General features: G+C 44.3%; 1 protein-coding gene across 1 annotated transcript in view; it reads left to right on the top strand.

The window, feature by feature from the left end:
• Positions 1-18,764, top strand: part of LOC109916444 (collagen alpha-1(VII) chain-like) — a 260,704-nt gene extending 241,940 nt beyond the window's left edge. Inside the window, exons 56-58 of the mRNA XM_048606678.1 lie at positions 16,311-16,424; positions 17,371-17,580; positions 18,645-18,764. Of these exons, the coding sequence (XP_048462635.1) occupies positions 16,311-16,424; positions 17,371-17,580; positions 18,645-18,764 (444 nt within the window). The remainder of the gene's footprint in view (positions 1-16,310; positions 16,425-17,370; positions 17,581-18,644) is intronic.
• The last annotated feature ends 5,175 nt before the right edge of the window (positions 18,765-23,939 follow it).

Raw genomic sequence — 23,939 nt, 5'->3', positions numbered from 1 at the left:
ACCAGACCTTTGTGTACACCAGCCCTTTGTGTATACCATTCCTTTGTGTATACCAGCCCTTTGTGTACACCAGTCCTTTGTGACCACAAGTCCTTTGCGTATACCAGCCCTTTGTGTATACCAGTCCCTTGTGTATACCAGACCTCTGTGTATACCAGCCCTCTGTGTATACCAGTCCTTTGTGTATACCAATCTTTGTGTATACCAGCCCCTTGTGTATACCAGTCCTTTGTGTACACCAGCCCCTTGTGTATACCAGACCTTTGTGTATACCAGTCCTTTGTGTATATCAGTCCTTTGTGTATATCAGTCCTTTGTGTATCCCAGTCCCTTGTGTTTCCCAGTCCCTTGTGTATACCAGACCTTTGTGTATACCAGCCCTTTGTGTACACCAGTCCTTTGTGTATACCAGCCCTTTGTGTACACTAGTCCTTTGTGACCACAAGTCCTTTGTGTATACCAGCCCTTTGTGTATACCAGACCTCTGTGTATACCAGACCTTTGTGTATACCATCCCTCTGTGTATACCAATCCTTTGTGTATACCAGCCCTTGATACTCACTCTTTGTGAACACTAGCCCTTTGTACCAGCAGCTGTTTTTAACATCTACATATGATATGTGAAGTACACCTCAGGTACTGTGCAGATCCATGTTGTTTTTCCTGAGGGAGCGCCTGGACATTGCAAGGTGGACCTCAGGATTGAGTCTCAGACTGATCACTTGGATTACCTGTGAAATTCCAGGGCTGCTTGTATTTTTTTTCACACAAGCCTGTAGGGGTTCACCATTACACAGTGAAGCCAGGTCATTCATCAGATGGTTCAAGTAAATCATTCCTCACATATTGGAAATGGAAGAGTACAAGTTAGTCAATATAATGCAAATTGTCTCCTTCACTTCAAGTGTTAATAAACCCTGTGAGTATCCTGAACTTGAAAAACCATTTGTACACCTTACCCAGACTTGGAAGGATTCATTGTCAAAGAGTTATAGAGCCTGGAAATGGACCCTTCTGCCCAACTCATCTATGCTGACCATGTTTCTTAAACTAAACTAGCCCCCATTTGCCTGCATTTGGCCCTTATCCCTCTCAACCCTTCCTATTCATGTACCTGTCCAAATGACTTTGAAATGTTGTAATTGTACCAGCCTCCACCACTTACTCTGGCAGCTCATTCCAAACACGCACCACCCTCTGCATGAGAAAGTTGCCCCTCAGGTCCCTTTTAAATCTTTCCCCTCTCACCTTAAACCTATGCCCCTCTAGTTTTGGACTCCCCTGCTCTAGGCAAAAGACCTTGGCTGTTCACTTATCAGTGCCCCTCATGGTTTTCACAGCTCAATTCACCCAGAGCATATATCAGGTTCGCAGCAACTCACTTTGAAACCTCGAGGTCCTACTTCTCCCCTGTCACCACGGATTCCTTTCACTCCGTCACTGCCATCTTTTCCTGGTATTCCCTGTAAAAAAATCCACACGGGCGGAACAAAGTTAGTGCAGATAATAACAGACACCAAATACAGTCTCCTTGACAAAAACCGAGTGAACTAGTTCTGAGGAAGGGTCACTTGACCCAAAAGGTTTCCTTATGATTCCTCTCCACAGATGCTGCCAGACCTGCTGCGCCTTTCCAGTAATTTCTGTATTTGAGCAGTCTGCTTGATTCTCTGTTTGAAAGCGAGCGACTCAAAATCATGAGTTGGCTGGATAGAGCGAATGTGGAGAAGTAACTGTTACTTGTATAAGGAACAAGAACAAGAAGGCATAGATCTAAAGTGACCTGCAAAAGAAGTAAGTGTGAAGTGAGGAAAACCTTTTCACTCCGTGAGGGTATGGAATGCGTTGCCTGGAGGTGTGGACGAGGCAGATTCAATTGAGGCCATTAGATGATGATTTTGATCAAAATGACTCGCAAGGGTATGGGGGGGGAAAAGCAGGAGACTTGGCTCTAGAGATGCCAATTGAATGAGCTGTTGCAGGCACAATGGGCCAAATGGCCTCCTTCTGCTCTGGAACACCTCTGTGACTCACTGTGCCATGATCTCCCCTCCGGGTAGGGCAAGGAGGCAGATCCCGGCCAGAATGGGAATCGTATCTCATGCTGTTAGCACTAATCCACTTAAATGAGCCAAATAGCACTCCAAGGAGCCAGAGTTGCTGTAATAACATTTACTTTTACACACATGGTCTAATCTAGAGCAATAGGCCGGGATGACATGGGCTCCAATTTTTTTTCCATCACATGGCTGACTGGGAACCTCTCTTGCATTCATTCACCAGCCATTGGTGTATGTTGGAATGATTTACTGATCCTCAATATGTCAATCCACTGAACAGACCTCTCCAATTTCAAATCTAATGCTGATCTCGCTTTTGTGCACCTCCTGTGCAGTGTAACCTTGTATGCCCCGCTCTGTCGAAGTGCCCTATGATCTGTATATCCTCGTATGTAACACTGTGCCTGTACTGCTCGCAAAACAGAACTTTTCACTGTACTTAGGTACATGTGACTACAATAAATCAAATCAAATCAATATCAGTTAAAATCAGAGGAGGTCCTAAAGATCGCTACCCACAGGTTAAGGTTCAATGACACACTGTGCAGTGCATGGGGACAACAGGCTCCCACTATTTGAAGCTGTAAGGTACCATTGAGCACCGACACAGCATTGTGTACCTTACTGACAGCTCGACATTTGAGTTCCTTCAAAGGACACAGTAAATCTGAAATGAATTTTTCCATTTGTGTTAGGGCACGAGGACAGGGTGGCATGGAGCGTTTGTCATCAGAATGACCTGAACAGTCATGGCTGGTCTAATCGCTCCACATTTCTGTCTAGCCCCGATAACCTTTCAGCCCTTTGCTTATCAAGATCCTATCAATCTCCAGGGTAGGGAAAATCATGCCCTCCTTAGAGCAGAGAAGACTGATTTATTGGATCTGTTCAAAATTCTGAATGTTTTCAACCCAGATAAAGAAATAAAATGTTTGCATAGACAGGAGGTAACCAGATTTTAGCGATTGGCAAAAGAGCAGACGAGGGATACGGAGAATATACTTTTTAAGCAGCGAGATGTGATCTGGAATGCACTGTCTAAAAAGGCAGTGGAATCAAATGTGATAACAGTCCAAAAGCAATTGGACAAGTACATGAAACAAATTAAGAGTAGGTTTTATTGGGTAGCTCTTCTCAGAAGCAAATTACTGCAGATGCTGCAATCTGTACTGAAAATGAAAAATGCTGGAGATCACAGCGGGTCAGGCAGCGTCCATGGAGAGACAGCAGCCAATGTTTCGAGTCGAGACGCAAAGTTATCTAGACTAGAAAAGTTAGATCACCAGCATTTTTTGTTTTCAGCTCTTTCGAGGAGAATGTTTGAGAATCATTGGGATAGAATACTGGCCCTTCCTTCTCGATAGTTACCATAAGTCAGGAGGTGGCTTAACTTTTTTTTTGTCAAGTAGGTTAAAGGGAGCCCCAGTGCAAATATCTAAATTAGGTTGAATGATGAGCTAACTGGTCACATCTTTAAATAGCAATAGAAACTGAGACATTCCTCAGTGTGTAGGGAATAGCAAGGAACAATGCAAAACTTACCGGCTTCCCAGGTTGTCCTGGTTCACCTGCCTCACCCTGGCAACCAACAGAAACAAAAGGTTACTAAGGTTGGAGACCTGCACTGGATTTTTTTGTTTTATTATTGTTTTTCTCACTCACATTTAAACTCAGAAAGTGAGTGTCAGTGGGGTATTCAGCCTGGGGAAAGGTCATAGCCAAGACTGTCCAGAGTCACTTAACATCCCCAGATATGAGATTGGACAAAGCCCAATGTAAAAGGCAACGTAAATGAAAAACGAGTTACCTGGGGAAACACCAAGTTCGACAGACGAGAGATATGCTATCCTGAGAGGGTCTTACTTAAAGACTGGACAGAAAGCCACGAGGAGGCCAAACAATTTTGCTGTAGCATGAGCAATGAGTTTAGATTGAAACAAAACCCAGAGTAAGTGCAATGTGAAGGATCTGACCCTAAAAGTGTGACAGAAAAAGTAACAGAAAGTGGCACAGACAAATAAATGCAAGTGTAACATACTGTACATGTCAAAGCTGCATTGCTTCTTGATTCCATTTATGTTGTTGGATTCAATATCCTTCCCAAACTAATCAAAAACTGATCGCAGGATCTGGGAGAATGCTGGTCTAGAAGGCTCAGTGTTACACTACACAGTGCACCAGCCCACTGAAGCCACTTTACCTGCGAAGGAGCAGCGTTCCGAGAGCTTGTGATTTTAAATAAACCTGGTTGTCGTGTGACTTCTGACTTTGTCCTGTCTCCAAAGCACTAATTCTAGCCTCTGGATTACTAATCCAGTAACATTACCACAATGCCACCTTCCCACATGAGAGATACATTCGGCCTTTTCACCTCACTGTTCTGGTCATGTTACAGTTTCACTGTAAATTGCTGGGTCATTTTGCAAAGTTAACGCCATTAATTTACCTCAATTTCTCCCACAGTTTCTGGCCCTTGCTTTGTGGCTTGCTTCCAGCAGCAACATTGATCCCAGAGAGTGGGAGAACTTAAACGTGGTTCATGCTTGTTTGGTTTTCAGTGCACTGTTTGACCCAAGTGGTGACTTTTCAATGCAGGTGTTAGAATAAAGTGAAACATGAAACCATGTAGAGCCTTCAAAGATTGAAGTGTAGGTCATGCATTGCACTCTTGACTCAATGCTAAGAAACAGGCTTAGTCATATTATAGCTTTGCTGAATTAACGCAAGGGAACACAACCTTCTGTCCACCAGCACCTCTGGCTCCTGGGAAGCCCACCGAACCTTTGTCTCCTTGTTCTCCTTTGGGTCCCTAGACAGAAAGAAATAAGCAGTCATAACGCTTAGATTAGGAACCCAACTGAACCTGCAGTTATCATCATCATTAATGCACCATAGAAAGCATCCTGTGTGGATGCATCACAGTGTGGTATGGCAACTGCTCTTTCCGAGACTGTGAGAAACTACAGAGAGTCGTGAACACAGCCCGGTCTGTCACATAAACCAGCCTCCCATCCATTGGTTCCATCTACACTTCCTGCTGCCTCAGGAAAGCAGCCAACATAATCAAAGAGCCCTCCCCACCCCGGTTATATTCTCTTCTACCCTCTTCCATCAGACAGAAGATATAAACATTTGTATACACGTACGCATAGATTCAAGAACAGCTTCTTCCCTGCTGTTGTCAGATTTTTGAACGGACCTCTCAAATGTTGACGTTGATCTCTCTCTGCACCTTCTTTTCAGCTCTAACACTGTACCCTGCACTGTGCTCTGTTACCCTGATGCACTTGTACAGTATGATCTGCCTTTAAAGTACGTAAGACAATACTTTTCACTGTACCTTGGTACATGTGGCAGTAATAAATCAAATCAAATCAAAATCATTGCTCATCTCCAGGAGCATTTTGACTGCTCAAGGCTCGGTTTTTTTTTAAGGGAAGATCCACTGGTTGAACTGAAAAGGGAATAAGACCAGCCAGACTCTGTGGGTGAGTCAATGGTTTGTGTGCTGGATTCCAGAGAAGAAACAGCAATGCCAAAGGGATCAGCTGGAATAATCCACGGATTTGAGCTCACATGACCCTTACGATAGAAAGCTGGCCATCTACACACCCATGCACCTTAAACACATGGTCCTTTCTTCATTGTCACTATCAGTAGCAGGGATATGAGACCACATTCTCCAGCCAAATGCACAAGGGAAGATTTTGCCACTAATTACACCTACATCCCCATGGACTGCAGTGGTTCAAGAAGGCAGCTCAATACCACCTTCTCAAGGGGCAACTAGGGATGGGCAAGAAACGCTGACCCAGCCAGCGATGCCCATGTACCATGAGTGAATAAAAACAAATTGTTATGTAATTCACACTTTCATGCCAAATCACCAGGTTTCAGTGTTTGAATGGTTTGAATGACCTGCAGGTATGGGCAGGTGATGCTGGATTGACAGTCGATGTCTAACTTGCTGGAGTGCATCATGACTTATTTCTTACACTCACTCTCAGCAAGGGGCATCATTTCATTTATTGTCCATCCCTAGTTACCCTGATAGGTGGGTGGAGGCGGCCTTCTTTCTAAACCATCACTTTGGAAGGCAGTTAGGTGCTGGTATGGGACTGGAGTCGTATATAGCCCTAGTCCAGTTTAAAAAGATGGGATTCCTTCCCTAAAGCAGGTGAGTGGACCAGATGGGGTTTTATGACAATTCAGCAGCTCATGGCCTCTTTTACAGATACTAGTCATCGTGATCACCGTTAATTCCTTTATAGATAAGTTTTTGAATAGTAAAGGAATTAAGGGTTATGATGAGCCCACGAAAAGATAAGCCATGCTCTTATTGAACGGTGGACCAGGCTCAAAGGGCCGAATGGCCTCCTCCTGCTCCTGTTTCTTATGTTCTGCAACAGGGCTGGCCCTCTGCTCATTTCTCTACACATTGTGTTCTTGCAGGTTCCTCTTTGATTGTTTTTGGAGCTGCCGTTGTCAATTTCAAGTTGTCCAACACAGTCATTCTTTTTCTCCCTCTTGGTTTACCTCACTGTAATCTTCCTGTGACCACCTCCATCAGCAAGTCCCCTTGTCTAAGAATATGGCCACCCATCCTGGTAGTCTTTTCTTGATGATTTTCACCAACAGCATTAGCCCTTCCAGAATGATCTCAAAACTCTGAGACCTAGGTCTTGGCTCTGCCCTCTGCAACTGGATCCTCAGCTTCCTGGAGCCACAGACCGCAATCAGTGAAAAAAGACAACTGCACCTTCTCCATGATAACCCCCAACACCCCCGAGACCCCCCAAGGATGTGATCTCAGCCACCCTACTGTACTCCCTGTACACCCATGACTGTGTTGCTAGATTCCGAATGAACGCTATCTACAAGTTTGCTGACGACAGCACTGTGGTAGGACGGATATCAAACAACGATGAGTCAGAATGCCGAATGGAGAAAGAGGACTTGGTGTCATGGATCAATGATAGCAAGCTCTCTCCCAATGTCAGCAAAATGAAAGAACCAATCATTGACTTCAGAAAGAAAGGAGGAGAACACTCCCCCATCTATATCAAAGGAGCAGAGGTTGAGGGGGTCGACAGGGTCAAGTTCCTCAGAGTGACGATAACTAACAACCTGTCCTTGACTTCTCTCGTAGATGGGATGGTCAAGAAGGTACAACAATGCCTCTTCTTCCTCAGGAGGTTTAGGAAACTTGGCATGTCCATAAGGTTCCTCACCAACTTCTACAGATACACCACTGAAAGCATACTGTCTGGGTGCATAACGGCCTGGTGCAGCAACTGCTCTACACAGGACCGTAAGAAACTACAGAAGGTGATGTGTACAGCCCAGATTGTCACGGAAGCCAACCTTCCATCCATGGACTCCATTTACACGGCTCGCTGCCACGGAAAGGCGGCCAACATCATCAAAGACCCATTGCACCCTGGTAATGATCTCCTACAGCCTCTTCCATCAGGCAGAAGGTACAGAAGCTTGAACACACACACCAGCGGGTTCAGGAACAGCTTCTTCCTGGCTGTTATTAGACTGATGAATGGACTCTCTAACTTCAAACAACGTTGGTCTTGTTTGGTGCTCCTCCTCTACAGCTGTAACCTTGTGTGCCTCGCTCTGTCCAAGCACCCTATGATCTCTATGTCCTTGCCTACTCTGATCTGCCTGTACTGATCATAAACAAAGCTTTTCACTGTACTTTGGGCACATGTGACAATAAATCAAATCAAATCAATTATTCGTCCTTCACTACCCTGAAAGAATGTCTTCATTGTTCTCATGCTCTCTCCACACTGACCCCCTCATCCCTTCCAATGAACCTCATTTCACTATCTTCAAATCTGTAGGCATCCCCCTTCTTCAAGGTCCACATTTGACAGGAAATTCCAAATCACTGTTGCTTGAGAAAACTCTCTTCTTGAGATTGCTACTTATTCTGAGGCTGAGGAACTGTTTTGATTTGGAGAATTTATTCTTTGTCAGTGTTATTCGCATCCTGATTTCTTTTTGGGAAAACTATCTTCTGACAAGCTACTTCTATTGTGAAACTTGCTTCAGCTATGGTCCATTCATCTTGGCCTCTGCTTCCCCAGTGTTTTATTCCCCAATTGTCACAACTTTCATCCTATCATACATTAAATTTCATTCTGTAAGCATCCATCCCTTTCTGTCCATTGGTATATTTTGTTCTTTATGTTTTCATGGGATATAGGACTCACTGCAGAGGCTAACATTTGCTACCTACCCCTAGAACTGAGTGGCTCGCGAGGTGATTTCAGAGGGCAGTTAAGAGTCAGGCACATTGTTGTGAGTCTGAAGCCACATATTGGTTAGACCAGGTAAGGACGGCAGATTTCCAATTTCCTCCTCTAGAGGGGAGGAACCAGATGGATTTTTGCAACAATTGTAGATAATCATCATGATCTCCATAGATATTTTCTGATTGTCTTGTTCAGACATGTTGTCACAAATTTGAACAAATAGGACCTGGCTCAGCGGTAGGTTACACTAACAGTGTGTCACAACAGCCATTTGACACTAGTTTTATACAGCAGGTTTACAAATTGAATTCAAACTCCACCAGCTCCTGCGGTAGGATTTGAACCCTTGCCCCCCCAGCACATTAGCTTAGATTGTAAGCCTCTAAGGCAGTGCCATTAGCCCTGTACCACCGTCTCATTCTGAGAGAGAGATGGTCCGCTGTGCTAACCACTAGGGTCTGTTTATCCACGAATCTCACAACCTTCACCAACTGATCTTCTCAATTCATCTGCTGCTTCTTCCACTGTGATATTAAAGAATGCTAGCAATAGTAGACAGCGTTGTCTCATCCCATGTTTGATTACACCAGGTTTAGTTTCACCGAATACTGTCCTGGTTAGGGCAGGATGCTCCCGGGGCAGTTACAGTTGTACCTTTATCTGTCCAATTAACCCTGCTCCCCTCCAGCACTTTCAACTGCACTCATATCAGAATTATGTTCCTTAATTTATGAAAACGGAATTCCAATTCTCAACGTGCCCTGTGTGGCAGCGTGGGTGGGATTTGAATATCGCTCTCTAGAATACAAATCCAGTTAAGATGCAGGAGAACCATGTACCTTTTCGCCCCTTGGTCCTTCTTCTCCTTTCACACCTTTGGGTCCTTCATTTCCTTTCTGGCCACGCTCCCCCTGTAGGAAACCAACATCAGTTTTCAAAAGAATCCCAAATTTACTTCTTCCCCTTTACCCGGCTGCCCCTGCAAAAACTATTTGTTTCTCCCATGGACAGGTCTGAGAATGTTGTTCCTTACGGGCTCTCCTTTGATTCCCTTGAGTCCAGGAGTTCCAAGGACAGTCAGTGCTTCCCCCTGTGTGACAGAACAGAGAACAGTCTCTCAGTACTCAATAACATGAAACATCTTAAAACTGGCTGCAGCAGATGCAACAGGAAGAGCAAGGCTTTAATGAACAGAGAAAGGGTGAATGTTTCTTTCAACATTTTGTTCTGAATTCGGGAAAAGGGGTGCTGGCACTGGGCTTTGATCTATGCCTAATGTGTGTGGGCCATGACAACAGTAAACTCACTGACATCTGCAGTGAAGCATCAGAAGCGAAGATGAGTTTAGGCAATGGGTGGGGCGACGATTGATAGGTGAGATGTACTGGACCAAGCTTTGAGTTGACATCTCGTCTGGTTCAGTTGGATTGCACATCAGGCTGCTGTCAGATATGGAAGTGAAGATAACAGAGGGGCTTGTCATAATCTCCTAACCTTCCTCGTTTGAAAATAGCAAATGTGAGACTTGTGTTCAGTGGTTAGGGCGTTCCTCAATTCTACAGGCCAGCCAATGTAATGTCACGAGCCAGGTTTCAGTTACAACATTCAGGGTAAAACACACACACACAAGGTTGTAGAAAAAGAGAGAATAAAGAGGGAACCAGAATGACTCTCTGTAAAATGCAGATCATTACTGACTAACTACATTTTTGGATGAAGTAACAGAGATATTTCAAGGAGGCAGCAGATGTCATCCATATGGATCATAAGAAAGTGTTTAACAAAATATCATATAAAAAATGTTGTTAACAAAACTAAGGCTCGTGGAATAAGATGGTGAGCAGCGTTCCCGCTAATACTTTTTGTTCTGCATGGACCTCCTATGTCCACAAGCGGCAGTGATGTTGGGAAGAGGAAGACAATGCTGTGAGACATATCAGCACGCCGATTGCTATGTGGAAAAATTACTGAAGGACCGCAAGTCCTGGAAAAGAGGTGTTTTATTACACTGTGGCTACGACATGCTGATGTTCCAAAGGATCATGTTTTCTTATTTTTACATAAATTAACATTGCTGGAAAAAGACACTTTTTCACAAAGCATTCCACTTTGCCCTCATCAGGACAATTTTCAAGAAAGAAAAACAATGTACTGTTTCTGACTGAATGAGAAGAAAGTGCCGATTGGCTAGCAAGTGGACTATGATTGGTAGAATCATTGTTAAGGAGAATGCACCAGTTAGATGACAACTGACAGTTAACTGTCAAACTTTGTTTAAATTTAATCCAGGCATGTTGATCATGATTGATCGAGGTATGGCCCTGAGAAACAAACTAGAGAACAGCTGTCGTATGTTTTCTTGAGTTGAAACAGATGCAATGTGTGTACATGTTCCTTCTGCAAACAAACAACACAATCCTACATGTTGATATGCGTAGCCACCAGTATGTGCAAGTGTGCCATACCATAATCCTGTCTAACTGACCAACAACTAAACTTACGGTCAGGCCTAAGGCCATCACCCTTAGTCCCGAAAAGTGTTCAGTCTACCTCAGACTAATTGTCCTGAAGTGGTAAGGTATCTCAACATTCTGAACAACAGGTGAAGCAAGCTGCTTTATGCTGCTGCTGGGCAATAGCGGCACAGGTAGTGTTCGCCATTAACAGGATTCTGTCATCAAGCCAAAAGGAAGTCCTATCTCACAAATGTGTCATGGAGTCTATGAATTTTGTGATGCCAATTGTGTACACATGTGTCCCGATGCTTGGAGGATTGTATTAATTTGAATATCCCTTTTGGATGTTCACAACAAGGAACATACTGAGCAGGCCCAATCAGCACATGTTTCCAAAGCACAGGGGCCAGAAAGATTCCAGGGATGAGGAATTTCAGATGTACGTTGAGATTGGAGAAGCTGGGATTGTTCTCCTTGGAGAAAAGAAGATTGAGGGGAGATCTGACAGCGGTATGGTTGATCATGGCAGGCTTGGATAAGTTGGCCAAAGAAATGAGTGAATGGCACAAGGACATGGGAATACAGATTTAAGGTTTCTGGGCAAGAGATGTAGAAAGCCTGTGAGAAATAGCTTTGCATTTGCACAGAAACTTGCAATGGAAGCTTGCTGCCTATGAGGGTGGTGGAAGTGGAGATGTTCAATGATTTCAAAAGGAAACTGGATGGAGACTTGAAGGGAAGAGAATTGCAGAGCCATCAGGGAACAGCAGGGGACTGGGACTGACCAGACATTCTACAGAGGACTGGCATGGAATTAATGGGCTGAATGACTTTGCCATAAATGATGACACTACGACCTGAGTCAGATACGCCAGCTGTAATGTAAAGTTCCCTTTAATTTGTCCCCCCAAGCAATGACATAAATTTAAACGTACCAATGCGTTCTACTGGAGGAAATGTCAAGTGAAATCTGGGCCACGCAGGAGATATTAGAGTTGGTGATTAAAAGCTCGACCAGAAAGTTTGGAATGTGATTAGTTTGTAAAGGGATTTGACAAGACAAAGTCTGATTCTCATGCGCAGGAGATAAATGTGAGGTGCAAGACCAGGAGATGCTTAAGTCAGCACTGAATTGAAAATATTTCATGCAATTTGCCTGTATTCAATGGGGCTGTCACAAACCTTCTCTCCTTTCTGCCCGACTGGTCCAGAATCGCCCTACAGAAACAGAATGTGGTTTTAGTGCCAGCACAGTTTTCCTTCTGTCTGCTTTAAAAATGCATGTCCTGCGAAATCAGCACACACAGTGGCGGCTGAGAGTCCTGTCCACAGAACACAATGCCAACCCAGGGCATACAGAGATGGCAGCCAACAGGGAGTCTCTGAGGCCATCCTTGTACCCTGGCCTCCAACCCTCCTGAACCCCTCTCCAACTCTCCGTGACCCCCACCCAACGGGAATCAAATAAAATGACCCGCCTTCTCACCGCTGGATCCAGACTGGAGTGCGTTTCCACTGATGGGCTTTAGGACCCAGAAGTTGCCAGGATCCGATTGGCCGGTGGTTTGAGGTCAGCCAAGGCGCCAATGTTGAGGCTTCCAATTGGCTGAAATATACTCGCCGACATCGGTGAGTTGGCACGGGATTGGGTTGGTGTTTTTTTTCAGTGATTGGGGTTCGAATTAGTCAATACCCAACACACCCAATTCCTTCCCATCCTCAGATGTTCAGCACTTCAGAGTGGGTGGGACATGGGGTGGAGTGGGAGTGATACATCTTTAGTTCAATGACATTCAAAGCTTCAGCCTCAAATGGGATCAGCTGCAATAGTGTCATGGAAATCTACAGCACAGAAAAGGGACCTTTGGCCCATCGAGTCAGCGCTGGCCAAAATCAACCACCTCACTATTCTAATCCCATTTTCCAGCACGTGACCCATTGCCGTGGCATCATAACTGCACGTTTAAATACTTCATAGAATCCCTACAGTGCAGAAAGAAGCCGTTCGGCCCATCAGGGTCTGCACCGATCCTCTGAACACCATCCCACCTGGGCCCCGTAAGCCCGCATTTCCCATGGCTGATTCACCTAGCCTGCATATCCCCAGACACTATGTTCTAATTTAGCATGGCCAATCCACCCGAACCTGCACAGCTTTGGACTGCGGGAGGAAACTGGAGCACCCGGAGGAAAGACACGCAGACACAAGGAGAATGTGCAATCACCTTATGGGCAGTCACCCAGGGCTGGAATCGAACCTGGGTCCCTGGCGCTGTGAGGCTGCAGGGGGTTCCTGCCTTTACCACCTTGACAGGCAGTGAGTTCCAGATACCCAACACCCCCTGGGTGGAAAAAACATTTCCTCACTTTCCCTCTAAACCTCCTTCTCCTTTACCTAAAATCCATGGCCCCAATCACTGTTCCCTCCATCAAGAGGAGACATTTCTTCCTGTCCATGCCCCTCAAAATTTTATACATCTCAATCACATACCCTCTCAATCCCATCTACTCTAAGGAAAATAATCCCAGTCTGTCCAAGGCCCTTCTTCAGAAATTTTTGAAGATGGGCCCAGACCCGAAACGTCAGCTTTCTTGCTCCTGTGATGCTGCCTGGCCTGCTGTGTTCCTCCAGCCCCACACTGTGTTATCTCTGACTCCAGCATCTGCAGTTCTGACTATATCTGTTGAAAACCACTCTGGTTTAAGTCATATTGAAGTAATTGCTGAAGGACTGGTGGTTATGGGACGAAACCAGCTTATTGAAACATGGAAAATCCTGAGGGAACTTGATAAGTGTGATGCCAAGCAACATCTCCCCTTGTGGGACCGTCAAGAATTGGAGGATGTAATTTAAAAATAAGAGGTCTCCCATTTTGGGCGGCATGGTGGCTCAGTGGTTAGCACTGCTGCCTCATAGCACCAGGGACCCAGGTTTGATTCCAGCCTTGGGTGACTCTCTGTGTGGAGTTTGCACATTCTTCCCGTGTCTGTGTGGGTTTCCTCCAGGTGCTCCGGTTTCATCCCACAGTCCAAAGATGTGCAGATTAGGTGCATTGACCATGCTAAATTGCCCATAGTGTTCAGGGATGTGTAGAATAGGTGTGTTGTAGGGGGCTGGGTGTAGGTGGGATGCTCTGTGGGTCAGTGTGGACTTTTTGGGCCGAAGGGCCTGTTTCCACTCTGTAGGGGTCCTATGATCTATGATTTTAGATGGAGGTGAGAATGTTCCTCTCTCAGCATGTTGTGAGTCTGTGGAACTCTGTTTCCCAGCGAGCAGTGGAGGCAGGGTCATTGAATATTTTTGAGGCAGGGGAAAGCATACTTCACTCAGGATGGAGTCACAGGTTATTAGGGGTGGACAGGAATTAATGTGAAGCAACAGTCGCATCATGATCATGATCTTATTGAATGGCAGAACAGGCTGGAGGGGGCCAAGTAGCCTTCTCCTGCCCCTAATCTCTGTGTTTGTTACAATATCGTGGAAGAAAAGTCTGTGGTGAGTAATGAGAATCAACAAGACAGTCAACAGCATAAGACATAGGAGCAGAATTAGGCCATTCAGTCTGCCCCACCATTCATAGATTCCCTACAGTGCGGAAGCAGGCCATTCGGCCCATCGAGTCCACACTGACTCTCCAAAGACCATCTTATCCAGACCCACCCCCAACCCTATCCCCATCACCCCACATTTCCCATGGCTAACCCACCTAGACTGCACATCCCTGGACACTATGGGGCAATTTAGCACGGCCAACCCACCCTAACCTGCACATCTTTGTGGGAGGAACACATGCAGACAATGTGCAAACTCCACACAGACAGTCACAGGTGGAATCAGACCCAGGTCCGTGGCACTGTGCAGCAGCAGTGCTAACCACTGAGCCACCATGTCACCCCGTTGGATGAGCTAATAAGAATAAATAAGAACATCAGGATGTGTAAAAATTACATGAGAAAGGCGGTAGGGTGTGAAGGAACATTTGACTCATTGAACCAGCTTCATTAAGAATCCACGTCATGTTGTTTGATATCTATCCCCAAATCAACTGCTGATCCCTTACCTTAAAAAAAAGGTATTGAAGTATTCTTACTGATCGCCCCTTGGAAATAAATTAACTTTGCTAATCCTCAAATCCCCTTTCTTAGCAATCCAGCATCTTTTTTAATTGAAGAACAGAAAATGCTCAAGAAACTCGGCAGGTCTGGCAGCATCTATAGAGAGTGAAAAACAGAGTTAACATTTCGGGTCCAGTGACCCTTTGTCAGGGCTGAAGACCTGCTGAGTTTCTCCAGCACTTTCTGTTTTTGTTTCAGAAATCTAAGCATCTGCAGTTCCTTGATTTAGTTTAGTTTGTTATTGTAGATATAGCTTGATGTGCAAACCAGCTGCTTCCCTTGGGAATCAGTGCTGTGTCTCCTCCAGAATATGGTGGGTTAATTAAGATTGCACAACATCATTGTTTACAGCTCTGATTGATGATGAAGTAAACTGTGTGAATGTTTGAGATTTTTTTTTGTGTCAAAGCCAATGCCCTTGGTGTAAGCACAGTGTCACCTCCACTGCTACTGCTTTCAATATCTTTGGATTTTATTCATAGTTTCCTCATAGGTGGGATCTGATATTATGGGCTCTCTATTCAGTTGGAGATATAGTGTTGTGATGCACATTGCAATTTTAATATGTAAGTTATGATATCGTTTAAAAAAAGTCTGTGGTGCATAAAGAGAATCAACAGACAGTCGAAAGCATAAAACGTAGGAGCAGAAGTAGGCCATTCAGCCCATCGAGTCTGCTGTGCCATTCAATGAGATCGTGGCTGGTTTGATCATCCTCAAATCCACTTTCCTCCCTTTTCCCCAAAACCTTTGATTCCCTTACTGATTAAAAATCTGTCTCTCTCAGCCATGAATATACTTAATGACCCAGCCTTGACAGCCCTGAATGGGAAAGAATTCTGGTAAAGAATGAAGTCATTTGGTGGTACTGAGGTCAAGTGTTGCTGACAAATGTCTTTTTCAGAAGTAACATCACTTTTCACGCCCTCTTGCCTTGCCCTTGGAAATGAGAGGCGAAAGCCTAATGGTAATATCACGAGACAATTAATCCAGAGACCCAGGTAATGTCATAGGGACCCGAGTTTCAATCTGCCATTGGCAGGTGGTGGAATTTGAATTCAATATTTTTGTTAAAATCTGGAATTAAGAGTCCTAATGATGACTATGAATCCATTGTCAGTTGTTGGGAAAAAAACCCATCTGGTTCACTGATGCCCTTTAGGAAAGGAAACTGCCATCCTTACCTGGTCTGGCCTACATGTGACTCTAGACCCACAGCAATGTGGTTGATGCTCAACTGCCATCTAGGCAATTAGGGATGGACAATAAATGCTGGCCTAGCCAGAGACGCCCTCATTCTGTGTCTGGGTTTTTATAAAATCAGGTGACATTCATATCTGCAGAGGATGAAAAAAAGTCATGGATGTAAAAAATAATGTCTGTGTTTTTTTGTTGGAACTCTTCAGATTTCAATCCTGCAGGATATAGTGAAACACCGCGATGATATCCTACATCCCAAAGAGATGGGGAAGAAAGGAGAGAAAGGTCACCCAGGGGAACAAGGCCAACAGGGGTCAAAGGTAACATGAGATGTCACAAGGAGCAGGCCTTGTTTCTAATCAATTTATTCAGCAATGTTATTACACACCTCTGTATTACCCCTGAACCCAATCTCCTTCCCCCATTCCTCACTGACCACAATCCCCTTCCCCCATCCCCTTCCCCCATTCCCCATTTAATTCAATCCCATTCCCCACTGACTCCAATCCCCTTCTCCCATTCCCCATTGAATTCAACCCCATTCGCCATTGACCCCAATCCCTTTCTCCCATTCCCCACTGACCCCAATCGCCTTCTCCCATTCCCCCATTGAATTCAATCCCCTTCCCCCATTCCCCACTAATCCCATTCCCCTTCAATCCTTCATCACTCCCACTGTGCTGCGCTTCCCCATTCACAAGGAAACAAAAAGCAGTAAAACATGGAAATGACAGAACTGGTCCAAACTTGTCCACAAGAAAATGGGACTCCAGTTCAGACCAATACCATTATTACCATGTTTCAGCCTTTTACTTACTGGCTGTTCCCTCTTGCCCTTATCACCTCCCCCCAACTCCCCAACTCCCACAGCCCCTGTTTCTCTTTGCCCCCCTCCTACTCCAGGGCTAACCAGCTTTCAGTGCAGTTGCTCTGGGACATTCTCAGTCAGCCATATCAGTAAATCGGCCTAGCAGGAGGGAAAGCCTAACCTGAGCCTCTTCATATAATTTATGTGTTGGAAGAATTATCCGAACAATTCTATCTGGAACACAATCAGTCTTCACTTTGAAGAGAACGTAAAATACCCCACTCATTTCTTTCCCATTTAAAGTTAATGTGAAATTACATTAAAGCTAATGTTTTTCTTGTAAACCAGACAAGTGGGCCTCTGTGGGGTCTGTTGGAGAGAGGTAATAACGGTGAGTTGTCCTATTATGAGCTGACTGCAGGCTTCCTTTGGCCACTTTCTGTTGTTCTGTTTTACAGGGTAACATTGGAATGCCCGGCGAAAGAGGGTTTAAAGGGGACAAAGGAAGCCAAGGCCTCCCAGGGCCCCAGGGACCACCAGGCCTTGCAGTGTCAGAACGAGGTCCTGAAGGGCCTCCAGGTAGACCAGGTGAACCAGGAAAACCAGGTATCCCGGGACTGCCAGGCCGGGCTGGAGATAAAGGAGAACCTGCGCATCCTGGAGAGAGGGTTGGTATAAAACCAATGTGTCACCATCTTTCCCTTTCTCTTTCTCTCCCTTTTCCCCAGACTCAACTCTTTTTGCCCCCTTTCTCTTGACCTGTTCCTCTCTCTTCCCTTTCCTCTCTTTTTAAATTTTTTTTTCTCTTCATCTCGTCCTTTCGGGTTGTGTGTCCCATTTAGGTTCCCACCAACCTCTGGGTGAAAGCGATATTTCCTCAAACCCTTTCTAAATCTGCTATCAATTACTTTAAAATTGTGTTCCCCCCCCCCCCCCCCCCCCACCCTGGCTTCTGACTTCTTCGCTAAGGTTGACTCTATTTACTCCATTGCATTCCCTTGTCAATATACCATCATTTGAACTCATTGTGAGTTTAGCTAACAAAGTGCAACCCAGTGGAACTGATCAATGGATGAATTGGAGGAAATTGCAAAGGAGGCAGGAATTGTTCAGTGGATGAAGGGCATTCTGCCCCTTCTGTCTCTCCTAACAGAATATCGAGTTTGCTACCTATCTCTAAGAGCATTCTAAATCCAGTGCACTGTCTCAGCTAGCCTCTTGTTCCAGCTCAGTAAGCCTTAAGTTTAAATGAATGCTCCTTGTTATCTGTTGTCTGCCCTTTTGCATCTGTGGAGGTTCCCTGATGTGCCTTTGAAAATCTGAAATTCTTGCTTCAGCTTCAAGATCTCCATCCTCGAGATGGCCTTGGAGTTTGACTGTTCATTAATTTTCAGTGTGATCATGCTATGTGTGCTTCTCGATGCTAGTTTCACCAAATCCATGTCATCTCTAGGAATATGCATGTCTACCTGTAAAATTGTTCTCAAAAACCTCTAACTCGTTGCTTCGGTGAGATCTCTTTTACTGCAGAGTCGTTGTGCTTATTTATATAATGACCGTTTCAAAGTTTGTAGTAGTGTGCTGGTGTTTTATGGCTGGTTTTAATAAAGATACCACATGGAGATAGAAAGTTCTTGGAGGGAGAGGCTAGCGATTTGGTAAAATATGTCGAGTCTGCCTGAAGGTTGTTTCTGTTTTCCATCTGTCCTTGCTTACATTTGCTCTTTTTCAGGGGGAGAAAGGGGCAAAAGGCGACCGGGGTGACCCCGTGAGTATTGAAGATCTATCAATGTGTTACAGACTGCATTGCACCTTGAGGTTACTCACTGGTGACTGTACTGACCGTTTGTGATCAAAACATCCTGATATCCTTTCCAGAGGAAAGATGAGCCATCTCTGGGAGTTGGAAAAGAAAGGTGGCCATAGACATGGTGAAACAGTGACGTTTTGGGATTTTTTTTTAAGGTGGACCCTGCTGGCAGTTGTGTACAGGCCTCCAAGCAGTAGTCAGGATGTGGGAAAAACAATAAATCAGGAGATATGAAAAGGCATGTAACTATCACAATAATCATGGGGGAACTGCAATATGCAGGCGGACTGGGAAAATCAGGTCAGTAGCATATCTCAAGAAAAGGAATTCATAGATTATCTGTAAGATTGATTTTTGGAGCATCTTGTGGTGGAACCAAACGGGGAACAGGCAATTCTGGATTTGGTGATGTGTAATGAGGCAGAATTGATTAGGGAGTTTAAGGTGAAGCCTTCGGGGCAGGGACCACAATTTGATAGAATTCACCTGGCAGTTTGAGAGGGAGAAACTGGAGTCAGATGTAACGGTATTACAACTGAGTCAAGGGAACTACAAAGACATGAGTGAGGAGCTGGCCAGAGGCAATTGGAAGAGGAGTCCAGCAGGGAAGACAGTGGAGCAGCAATGGCACGAGTTTTAGGGGGTAATTCAGGAGGCATAGCAGAAATTCATCACAAGAAAGAAGCATCCTAAAGTGAGAACGAGGCAACCATGGCTGACGAGGGACATCAGGGACAGCATAAAAGCAAAAGAAAAAACATACCATATGATGAAGCTTATTGGGAAACCTTTAAGAACCAGCAGAGGATACCTAAAAAAATCAATAAAATGGGAGAAGATGAAAAATTAGAGTAAGCTAGCTAGTAATATAAAAGAAGATTAGAGTCATAGAGTGATACAGCATGGAAACAGACCCTTTGGTCCAACTAGTCCACGCTGACCATGTTCCCAAACTAAACTGCTCCCACTTGCCTGCATTTGGCCCATTTTCCTGTAAACATTTCTTATTCATGTACTTATCCGAATGTCTTTTAAATATCGTAACTGTACCTGCATCCACCACCTCCTCTGGCAGTTCATTCCACACTCGAACTACTTGGTTTAAAAAGGTTGCCTCTCATGCCCTTTTTAAAACTTTCTCTTCTCCACTTAAAAATATGCTGTCTAGTTTTGAACTCCCCCACTCTAGGGAAAAGACCTTTGCTATACACCTCATCTATGTCCCTCAGGATTTTATAAACCCCTATAAGATAAACCACTCAATCACCTACGTTCCAATGAAAACAGTTCCAGCCTATCCAGCCTATTTTTATAACTCAAACCATCCATTCCTGGCAACATCTGGTAAATCTTTTCTGAACCATCTCCAATTTAATAATATCCTTCCTAGTAGCAGGGTGACCAGAACTGGACACAGTGCTCCAGAAGAGGCATGACCAACATCCTGTACAACCTCAACATGACCTCCCAACTGCTACACTCAAAAGGTCTGAGCAATGAAGGCAAGTGTGCTAAACACGTTCTTAACCATCCTGTCTACCTGTGATGCAAATTTCAAAGAATTATGTACCTGAACCCCTAGGTCTCTCTGTTCTACAACACTACCCAGGGCTCTACCATTAACTATATAAGTCCTGCCCTTGATGTTTTTACCAAAATGCAATACCTCGCATTTATCCAAATTAAAACCCGGCTCCCACTCCTTAGACCATTGACCCAACTGATCAAGATCTCTTAGTAATCTTAGATAACCTTCTCTGCTGCCCACTATACCACCAATTGTGGTGTTATCTGCAAATTTACTAACCATGCCTCCTATACTCTAAGGAAGGGTCACCGGACCCGAAACATTAACTCTGATTTTTCCTCACAGATGCTGCCAGACCTGCTGAGCTTTTCCAGCAACTTCTGTTTTTTCTTTCCCTCCTATATTCTCAACAAAATTGTTTATGTAAATGACAGACAAAAGTGGACCCAGTACCAATCCCTGTGGAACACCGCTGGTCACAGGCCCCCAGTCCAAAAAACCATCCTCCAACACCACCCTCTGTCTCTTACCGTTAAGACAATTTCGTATCCAATTGGCAAGCTCTCCCTGAATCCCATGTGATCTAACTTCACTAATTAGTCTACCATGTGGAATCTTGTCAAATCTCTACTAAAGTCCATGAAACAATATCTACCGCTCTGCCCTCATCAATCTTTTTGATTACTTACTCAAAAAACTCAATGAAGTTTGTGAGAGGTGATTTCCCTCACACAAACCCGTGCTGACTATCCCTAATCAGTCCTTGCCTCTCCAAATGCAATTAAATTCTACCTTTCGGAATTGCCTCCAACAACTTACCCACCACCAAAGTCAGACTCACAGCTCTATAGTTTCCAGGCTTCTCCTTATGGCCTTTCTTAAATAAAGATACAACATTAGCACCGCCCCCCGCCACCACCAAGTCCTCCAGCACCTCACATATAGTTATAGATGATGCAAATATTTCTGCTAGTGGCCTCGCAATTTCTTCCCTAACTCCCCACAACATCCTGGAACACATTTGATCAGGTCCTAGAGATTTATCCACCTTAGTGTTTTCTAAGACCTCCAGCACTTCCTCTTCTGTATTGTCACAGGAGACTCTGAACTACGTTCTTACCTTCCCTGACTATCATCCATCAATCTGACTGATCCTGTAACCACCTCTAAATCTACTCACCGTCACACTCTGTGTCTCTTGACTGCCCCCCGAAGTGACGTTAACCTAAAAAGGAGCTCTTAAAAACACCTTATATACAAAAAAAACTACCCTTATCCACAGATTTGAACCTTAAAGCATGCAAAAGAAAAAAGATAAAGATATAATGTCTTGAAAAAAAATCAAACAGTTGGCTAAAATTTTCATCAAGTGAAAAAATAACTCCTCCTCAAGTCCTCTATCAGTCAGTTTCAAATCTCTGGATAAACAGAAAAGAAACTCTCTGTCCAGAGCCATCAAATAAACACGCCTCTCCCACAGACTCCATGTGTAAAACAATCTCACTTTAGCATTTTTTTTAAAATTTCATGTCTTTTTTAACTATAAAAATTTCAAAACAGATAAAAACTCCCTGTCCTGATTGACACTTGCCAAACATGTGGCAGCCTGTCCCACAAATTCAGTGTGGAAAACAAAAAAAAACTCCTTTGCATTTTTCTTTTGTGGCATTTTTTTTTGGATTATAAAAGTTCCAAAAAATTAATTACAACAAAAATTTTCTGTATCTGCTATATAATAACCATAAGAAATTCACAAGAGAAGATTGCTAGAGGTTTCTTTTTAGATATCTAAAAGGTAGAAGAGAGGCAAGTGTGGGGACATTAGACTGCTGGAAAATGAGGCTGGAGAAATAGTAATGGGGAGCAAAGAAACGGCAGAGGAACTGAATAGGTACTTTGCATCAGTTTTCACAGTGGAAGACATCAGCAGCATAGCAGAACTTTAAGAGAGTCAGGGGACAAAGGTGAGTGTATTGACCATCACTAAGGAGAAGGTGCTGAAGGTTGATAAATCACCTGGACCAGATGGACTACATGCCAGAGTTCCGAAGGAGATAGCTAAGGAAATTGTGGAAGCCTTTTGGCGATCTTTCAGGAATCACTAGAGCCAGGGAGGATCCCAGAGAAGTGGAACATGGCTAATGTAACACCCCTGTTTAAGAATGGAGGGAGGCAGAAGACAGGAAGTTATAGGCCAGTTATAGGCCGGTCATTGTAGGATTTTGGAGTCCATTATTAAGGATGAGACAGAGTATTGGGAAGTGCATGGTAACATAGGGCTGAGTTATTACGACTTCATCAAGGAGAAGCCATGCCTGACAGATCTGTTAGAATTCTTTGAGCAGATAACAAGCAAGATTTACAAAGGGGAGCCAGTGGACATGATCTATTTGAATTTCTAGAAGGCCTTTGGCAAAGTGCCACACAGTAGGCTGTGAAATAAGATAATAGCCCATGGTGTTAGGGGCAAGGTACTGGCATGGATAGAGGATTGGCTGAATGACAGAAGGCAGAGAGTGGAGAAGAAGGGTTTTTTTCAGGATGGCAGCTGGTGACTAGTGGGGTTCCACAGGGTCCATGTTGGAACCATAACTATTCACATTATACATTAACGATATGGGTGAAGGAACTGACAGTAATGTTGCTAAGTTTGCAGATGACACAAAGATGGGGGAGGGACAGGTAGCGTTGAGGAAGCGGTGAGAGAAGAAGAACAATTTGGACAGGCTAGGAGAGTGGGCAAAGTGGCAGATGGAATACATTGTGGGAAAGTATGAGGTCATGCACTTTGGTAGGAAGAATAGAGACATAGACGATTTTCAAAATGGGGAAAGGCTTCTTAAATCTGAACCACGAAGAGTTTTGGGAGTCCCAGTTCCAGATTCTCTTAAAGTTAGCATGCAGGTTCAATTGGCAATTAGGAAGGTAAGAGGGCTAGAATACAAAAGCAGAAATGTACTGCTAAGACTTTACAAGGCTCTGATCAGATTACATTGTGAGCAGTTTTGGGCCCTGTATCTTAGGAAGGATGTGCTGGCCTTAGACAGGGTCCAGAGGAGGTTTACAAGGATGATCCCAGGGATGAAGGGTTTGTCGTATGAGGAGCAGTTGAGGACTCTGGGTCTGTACTCGATGGAGTTTAGAAGGATGGGGGGTGTGATTGAAACTTACAGAATACCGACAGGCCTGGATAGAGTGGACATGGAGAAGATGTTTCCACTGATAGGAGAGACTAGGACCCAAGAGCACAGCCTCAGAGTGAAGGGATGACCCTTTAGAATTGAGATGAGGAGGAATTTCTTCAGTCAGAGGGTGTTTAATCTGTGGAACTTATTGCCAAAGGGCTGTAGAGGCCAAGTCATTAAGTATATTTAAGATAGATTTAGATAGGTCTTGATTGGGAGGAGTATCAATGGTTACAGAGAGAAGGCAGGAGAATGGGGTTAAGAAACATATCAGCCATGATAGAATGGTGTGGCAGATTCAATGGGCCAAAAGGCCTAATTTTGCTCCTTTATTTTATTGCCTTATGGTCTTATGGGAGAGCAGGATGAATAGGAAACTTATCTAGGAAGATCATTCCAGAGGCATCTTTGTTCAGTATCCAATTTTCACTTAAGGCGTGGTGACCTCAAATTAAACCACCACTTTATGGCCTCGTAAGACTATGGCAACTTTGCCTTTCATCA

This window comes from Rhincodon typus, chromosome 16 (assembly GCF_021869965.1).
Source record: "Rhincodon typus isolate 14 chromosome 16, sRhiTyp1.1, whole genome shotgun sequence".
NCBI lineage: Eukaryota > Metazoa > Chordata > Chondrichthyes > Orectolobiformes > Rhincodontidae > Rhincodon > Rhincodon typus.
Note: the sequence above shows the minus strand (reverse complement) of the source record. Positions and strands in the feature narration are given on the sequence as shown.